This window comes from Micropterus dolomieu, linkage group LG01, assembly GCF_021292245.1.
Source record: "Micropterus dolomieu isolate WLL.071019.BEF.003 ecotype Adirondacks linkage group LG01, ASM2129224v1, whole genome shotgun sequence".
NCBI classification, from domain to species: domain Eukaryota; kingdom Metazoa; phylum Chordata; class Actinopteri; order Centrarchiformes; family Centrarchidae; genus Micropterus; species Micropterus dolomieu.
Window position 1 is genome coordinate 46,018,542 of NC_060150.1, and position 7,703 is coordinate 46,026,244.

At 43.3% G+C, this 7,703-nt stretch overlaps 1 protein-coding gene across 4 annotated transcripts in view; it reads right to left on the reverse strand.

Moving 5' to 3' along the window:
- Positions 1-2,132: 2,132 nt before the first annotated feature.
- The window catches only part of LOC123967548 (NACHT, LRR and PYD domains-containing protein 3-like), a 19,940-nt gene continuing 14,369 nt past the window's right edge, over positions 2,133-7,703 (reverse strand). For 3 of the 4 annotated variants that reach the window (XM_046043659.1, XM_046043654.1, XM_046043655.1), the window contains 3 exons: positions 4,379-4,552; positions 3,975-4,148; positions 2,133-3,467 (listed from right to left, as the gene is read on the reverse strand). In XM_046043659.1, coding sequence (XP_045899615.1) covers positions 3,458-3,467; positions 3,975-4,148; positions 4,379-4,552 — 358 coding nt within the window. In that variant the 3' untranslated portion in view covers positions 2,133-3,457. The remainder of the gene's footprint in view (positions 3,468-3,974; positions 4,149-4,378; positions 4,553-7,703) is intronic. The other variant, XM_046043666.1, reaches the window with a different exon arrangement.

The window sequence follows — 7,703 nt, forward strand, 5'->3', positions numbered from 1 at the left end:
ATTTCTGTGTGGGATGTGCACATTTCGGTTTACTGGTCTATGCCTGATGATGACAGGAATAGAAGTCTGTGGAACAGCGCTGGGAGCAGACGGCTTTACATGCCAGCAGGTGGAGACAGTTGTTTGTGGCAGTGAGGCAGAGATCTGTTCAGTGACCGGTGGTGTGTCCAGGTGTGCTGCATGAATGATGAGTTAAAGTTGAAGTGCCGACCGGATACTGTGTATGGAGCAGACAAACCCGGACTCCCTTGTTATTGTTCTTGGTGACTTTAACAGGGAAAATCTCAGCCAGGAACTCTCCAAATACAGACAGTTTATAAAATGTCCAACCAGAGAGGAGAACATTTTGGATCACTGTTAAGCAGTGCCTATCACGCCGTACCCCACGCTGCTCTTGGACACTCAACTAATTCCTGCATCCAGGTAGAAATTAAAGCTCTGCAAGCCTATAGTGAGACCATCAAAGAAGTGGATCAGTGAAGCTGTAAAGGACTTACTGACTGGGATGTTTTCAGGAATGCTATCAACATTCCGGATGAGTGTACTGACGCTGTGGCGTCCTACATCTGTTGACAGCTGTATACCAACACACACCAATGACAAACCCTGGTTCACAGCCAAACTCAGACAGCTAAAGGTTAATGCAGACTACACGACATTCAGCGTCAGCCGATGGCCGTGCCGTTCACAGTGACAGGGCGTCACACTACATGAGCTGACAGTGACTCTGTCACCCGATGCTGGTCTCCAAACCAGGTTTTGTCAAGACCAAGTCTTAAACGTGTATTTTAGTCTTTTCAGTGTTTTCTTGCTATTATCTTGTATTGTTTTTGTATTATTGTCTTTTGGGTATTATTGTCTTTACACTTGTTAAAGCACTTGTTTTTGAGAAGTGCTCTACAAATAAATATTATTATTATTATTATATATTATTATTATTATTATTATTATTATTATATAATTCAAAACGCACATTACCTTTACTCTCATTCTTAGTTTAGGTTTACCTACCTTGAACAATGGTTTTGGTTGTTGTCAGCTGAAGAGGTATTATTTGCTGCTGCAGCTGTCTTTGTAACACCAAGAACTTCGTCCCATTCCTGCCAGTCTGCCTGTTACTCACCTGCATGATCTTCTGTCTTTTGGCTTGCCCATTGCCTGGTTAAGTTTGCCTTTCCTTGTTTGCCGGCCTGGTTTCCTGACCCCTGCCTGCCTTTTGACTATGACTAAAGACAATCTTTCTATCTACCTTTCTACTCACCTGCTGCCACACAGCACTGAGACAAATCTGGATTCAATAAAAATTGACTCCTCAGCTGTAACTCTACTGTAATAATGCAACATTATGGAAAAGATCCCCACAGAGTTAGACCTTTTTTTAAAGAGTAAAATCCTTTTTGTTTAACCAGAAACAGTCCCTTTATGGCTCTCATCAAAGCCAACGAACAAAAACAGTAACTTTACCTCCCTGGTCTACCGTTGTCTCAATCAGTTAGTGGGTGTTATTGTGTGACTTTGGTGTTTTTATCCCTTTAAAACACCAAAGTCACACAATGACACAACCAAATGAGGCAGCGGTAGACCAACCAAGCAGCTGTTTGGCGATCAGGCTCTGATGAAACCCTTCACTGTGTGAACGACCTGGTCAGAGATCATAATCCTTTGTCTAATAGGCTAATTAAACTCTATTTTGCCTATATATGTGTATTTTGATCCCTTTCCATTTCAAAAATAACAACATCTGTGGCGGAAGTAATTTCATAAAATGAATGAAAAACAAAAAGGTAGAACATTTCAGGTTTTATCTCCTCCTTTCTGTTCCTCACAAGCAAATATTGATATTTTATAATATGACATTATGATATTGGTGATAATGAGCAGAACTTCAACTTCCACTGTTATTGATTAATTCTGTTTAAAATAAGGAGTTCAGCAGCTCTGAGCTCCTCAAAACCACCAACAATCATTTCACGCTCAAAGTCACAAAGATCACATAGACTCATTCATGGACTCTGCTGCTTTCTAAGGCTGCAAAGAAGAATTAGAAAGCCTCAGTTGAGTCTAGCAGCTGCTGGAAATGAGCAACACTTGAATCTTCTTCAGTCACAAATAACTCTGGATATCCAGAGAAGTAATTCAACAAATGGGCTTTATTTACACCAACAGCAGCACATTTATATTTATAGGAGCTGGATTGTGGAGATTTACATCACATGAGATGTAAAATAGGATTTGAATAACGGGATTGTTTTTTTCCTGCAACAATGTAAACTGACATGAGAAAACAGAACAAATGTCTACATGTGCGTAATCTTAATCACTAATAATGACACTAACGTTTATAGTTAGAACTTATATATTACTTTTTGCTGATTAATTTAATATCAAAAGAAAAAAGGATACATAAGAAGTTATTAAAATGTCCTGGTGTTCAGGATCTGACCAAGGTTTAAGACAGCACTGGCTTTTCACTAAAATCGAGATATAATTCAGCGACTAAAAGCGAGTCTAAACAATATTTTTTTATTAACCATCATCAAATGATGAAGTGAACATGAAAAAGGTCTTTCATAGTGACAAACCCACAGATATTTGTCACAAGACTTTGCAGTTATTTAGTTCAGTTTTCCGCAACAACACAATCTGGTGATATATATATGTATATATAGATATATATATAAAGAGAGAGAGAGAGGAAGAGAGAGAGAGAGAGAGAGAGAGAGACTATTTCAAAAAGTAAACAGATATTTAATCCTGCAGTAATAACAATGAGACTTAAGACTGGAATCAGAATCATGTTTCAGTTTGTAGACGTCAAGAAGCTTTGATTAAATCCAAACTTTCTACAGGTATTATCTTCATGTTTGTGTATTAAAAACAATTATCTATTAAACTGTGAGAAGAGTCTGGTATTGGTGTTAATAAGCAGAACTTCAGAGAAATAACTTTATGCATGCATGCTAGATGCAGCTTTTTCACGTCAATGTCCAATATGTGTTAGAAATATAATGTGGAAATTCAATCCACAAGATGAAGCTGCAACAGAAACAGAAAAAAACCCAGAAGAATCCATTTAAATGTGTTAATTTGCAGTTATGTTGTCATAAACAGAACTACAGAACTCTGCAGAGGCACTTTGGATTCAGAACATCTGAATGAAATAAAGTCCAGATGGAGGAGGTGGAGCAGAGACTGTGTAGAACAGGGATGATGGTGGACTTGACTTTGTGTCTGAAAGTGGAGCTAAGCAGTTCAGACTGCAGCACTGTTGTGATTCCTCTGTCGGTTACTGCTGGATGAAGCTCTTCCCTCCACTCTACCTCCCAGTAACAAGGCCCACTCAGAGCATCTCCACACACAAGCTGATGCTGCTGCTTCAACCTCGCTGGATCATCAGGACACAGCTGATCCTCTCTCAACACCACCAACTTTCTCATCACTCACGCTCTGACAGAGATCACTTCCATCTGGTGAGAGAAGAAGACAGACAGCAGAAGTCATAAATCAGAGTTTACAGAGACTCCCTTCATCAGCTGTCAGTCAGTGATGCAGAACATCCAGTATAAACACCAGCAGGGACTTCAGTCCTGTTCAGACCAGAAGTGGAGCGGCTGTGTAGTGTAGCCACCTTCCTTTCATCTCTCATTTTAACATATTGGAGTGAACACACTGAGACCTGCACAGACTTTACACATCAAGTCGGTTTCCTCTGCAGATTTCACTCAAGTACACAGTGGAAATAAAGAGTTGAGAGTCCCTGAACACATCATGACTGCAGAGAGATATTCACTGCTCACTGTAATGATGGATTTACTGCTGTTAGGGCTCAAAGCTGTTAAAAACCAGCGGCTCAGTCACATTTGAATATGTTATCTACTTTTAAAATATTACAGAAGAAATTTGTAAATATGTCTGTTCTAAAAACATTTGGACAAAACTAAAGACACATGGACTGCCTCCAACCCTCGACTGACCTCAGAGTTTCCAGTCTACAGTGTCGACTCTCCACAAGATCACACAGCAGCTTCACTCCTGAATCCTGCAGGTTGTTGAAGTTCACCTTCAGCTCTCTCAGATGGGAGGGGTTGGACTTCAGAGCTGAGGCCAGAGAAGCACAGCTGATATCTGACAAACTGCACCAACTCAATCTGAATGAAAAATAAATGATAGAAATATGTTTATATTCCAATCAGATGTATTTAGGTTTTAAGTGTTTAAATCAACATTTTTCTGCCACAGTCAATGGACTAAACCACTGAAGAAGAAAATAGACTTTAGCGTTAAGATACTCAGTGTGGATCAGTATAACTTCAGCCTTATGTTACCACAACTTTCACATCATATTAATCTCAGCACAGAAGTAAAAATGGTGTCTGACCTCAGAGCCTCCAGTCTACAGTGTGGACTCTCCAGAAAATCACACAGCAGCTTCACTCCTGAATCTTGCAGCTTGTTGTAGCTCAGCTGCAGCTCTCTCAGATGGGAGGGGTTGGACTTCAGAGCTGATGCCAGAGAAGCACAGCTGATCTCTGACAAACTGCAGCGCCTCAGTCTGAATAAAGTTCAAATTAAGCAGATAATTCTGTAAAGTCTGTTACATTGTTGTTGGTAGCTGTTTAATTCATGTAAACTTTTACTTTTTCTATTGCAGAACCTCTTGTGTGATTCCCATCAAGTATTAGTCCCTTCAGACATGAGACCTCCAACTTCTTGGTTGCAGTTCACTGGCGTCTGTGATTGGTGCAGCTGTGGTTTGAACCTTCCACTCCTGAGTCTCCAATTAACATCAGATGTAGTATAAATTTTTTGTGTGCAGTGATCAGTATTTGCTGTTGCAGGGTTGAGTCACAGGATTTCTTAGACAAGAGTCAGTTTGTTCGGAGCTTTAGGGTATTGCTGTGATAGATTCTTGTCAGAACTACAGCAAAATTAGGTCATTGTAGTTATCCGGTGTATCTCAACGTCTTTGTTGTACTGAATGATAGTTACGTATTGTAACTCCAGATTCTATGAGTATAGGCGCAGCGTGTAATGGCACACCACCCATGCCCATTAGAGCGGCATTGTAGAATATCACGCATGAAAATGTCGCCCACCATCATCCTGCTGTCCAACGCCACAGACGAAGAGACACTTTGCTCTCGCTCTGATGCCCTCCAGGGGTGTCTCACCGGAGTATAGATAGGCCTCTGATCTGGCCTTGCACAGCCAGTGAGACAGACACTGCACAGAGAGGGGAAGACCCAATGACTGATCCCTGTAGTACACAAACAATCACTGGGAACGGCGCCAACCAGCCATGCACGCCACATAACATGACAATGCGCGCATCTGATAGAGAAGGTGACGTGCATTTTCTTCCACAGACCTGTAAGGAGGCGTGAAGAAGGCAGTCAGAGTAATCACTCTTGACCTAAAAGTGCTTGTAATGCTCTTGGGCATGAAAGCAGGGTTGGGGCGCAGAACAGCGAAACTGCCATTCAACTTGATACTGAGGCACAAGGGAGCCACAGAGAGGGCAGCCAAGTCGTTGACTATCTTGGCAGATGTCAGAGCCAGAAGCAGAGTGGTTTTGGCTGAGAGAAACCTCAGCTCCGCTTACTCCAGGGGCTCGAAGGAGGTGTTGAGTGTTTTTCCTGTGCGGAAACAGACCCCAAATCTGCTCCAGATCTCAGTGGTCAGATCAGGCAGGAGGCCACACTCTTTGTGGCGAAGGAGATCCTGGGGTCCCCCGGGAGTTCTCCCTCTGCGCTGGAGTCGCCAAGCTCAGTTGGTGTCCTCCATGGCCTGGAACAGGGCAAGGGGAGAACTGTTTGGAGAACCGTGAAGGGAAGGAGCGGAGCTGTCCACCTTCTGTCCTTCAAGGAGCAGGAAATTCAGAGCTTCATCCAGCGAGTGGGTGGGAAGCTACACCTCCTTGTCCTGCACAGCAAAGTTGTCTGCTCGTAGCTGTCTTTCCTCAGGGGAGAGACAAGCACAGTTAGTGCAACTGGCACTGGGGATCAGCGCCCAGCTGGAATGCTCCGGTCCAAGGCAGGCTTACACCGGTGATGGAGATCCCCAGGCTGTCACGATCCTGTCCTGTCTGTGTTACATTATTTTAACCATGCCTTCTGTGTTTTGTTTTTGTTTTCTCTGTGTCTGGGTTTTGGGTTTCAGTCATGTCTGTCTGTGTGTCTTGTTGGGGAGTCTGGGTTTTTGTTCCATGTCTTTGTTCCTAGTCCTGTGCCTTAGTTCATGTCGTAGTATTTGCTTCTAGTTCTTTCTCTGCATCATTTTGGTTTAGTCTGCTTGGTACTCTGTGTTCTAGTTCTGGGTTCTCGTTTAGGTTTAGTCTGTTATGATCCCTGTGTTATAGTTGGTCGGTGTTTGTCTGTTTACATGGGTTTCTGTTATTGAGTTAGATTCTTGTCTGGTATTTTATTACATGTGTTCTGTTCTGTTAATTTTGCCCCATGTCTGCCTGTCAAGTGTTCCCCCAGTTATCACTCTACCTGCCTGCCTCTTTGTTCCCCTTTGCGGTCTCTGCCTGCCTGCCTGCCTGCCTGCCTGCCTGCCTCTCTGTTGCCCCCTGTTGTCTCTGCCTGCCTCGTTAGCCTCATGTCCCTCACCTGTGTTGTTCCCGCCCTGCTCATTAGTCCCTGGGTGTATATATACCTGGTGTTTCTGTTTAGTCCTAGTCCAGTCATTGTTGCATGTCGCATGTATGTTCTGTTGTATGTTGAGTTAACTACAAGTTGCTGCTTTTTTGGATGTTACCTTTTTCGTGCTTTGGATTAATAAACCCTGAACTCTATCTCAGCTCACAGTGTCGTGCGTTTGGGCTCACTTCTGCTTTGCATACCCACCAATCCCGACAGAATGACCAGAACACATTTGAGCCCAGCAGACACTGAATCAGAGGAGTTTTCTGAACTCTGTATGGACTTGAAGGCACTCTGGGAGATCTGGATCAAAGCCAGCCATTTTCGGCTACAAGGAAGCTGTCCAGCAAAGGCTAAAAGGCTGGTTATGTAAAAGCCTCAGTTTAAAGACATGGTTCCTGAGTGGCTAACCAGCTTCATCCACAACCCCGTTCCTAAACCAGCAAGTCCTGCCAGTCCTCTGCAAGTTTCCAGGCCGGCTAGCACTGCTAATCCTCTGCCTGTTAACAGCGGGGCTAGTCCTCCGCCTAGCCTGTCCGTCTGCCTGCCAGCCCCACCTACCAAGGACTCTGAGTCAATGACTCTCCTGGCCTACCTGACCTTGAAGGCAAGAGAGTCAGAGGCTCTGGCTGACGTACTGCAGTAAGCGTGTCGACTCATTTCCGTTTCCGGTGCTTGTGTGTTGGTACCGTGTTGTGCTGCTCTCGCTAAATAACAGCTTCATTTGTTAGATTACAGCAGCCAACTGTCCGCTAAACACTTATTCTTTACAGTAATTTTGCCTAAGCACTCACAGTTCTTTCCATCTTTTAGTGACTGCTTCAATCTCATAGTTGTTCTAAAGTTTTGGTAGCTGACGCTACAGTACTTTAGCTTAGCCATTAGCAACTTTAGCTTAGCAGCTAGCGATGGCTTCTCCTTCTCCCTCTCTCTCTCCTACTTTCTCCTGCTCGGTGTGTCAGATGTTCAGTTACTCCTCTGCCTCCTTTAGCGGTAATGGTACGTGTAATAAGTGTAGTTTATTTATAGACATGGAGGCAAGGCTCAGTGATTTAGAAG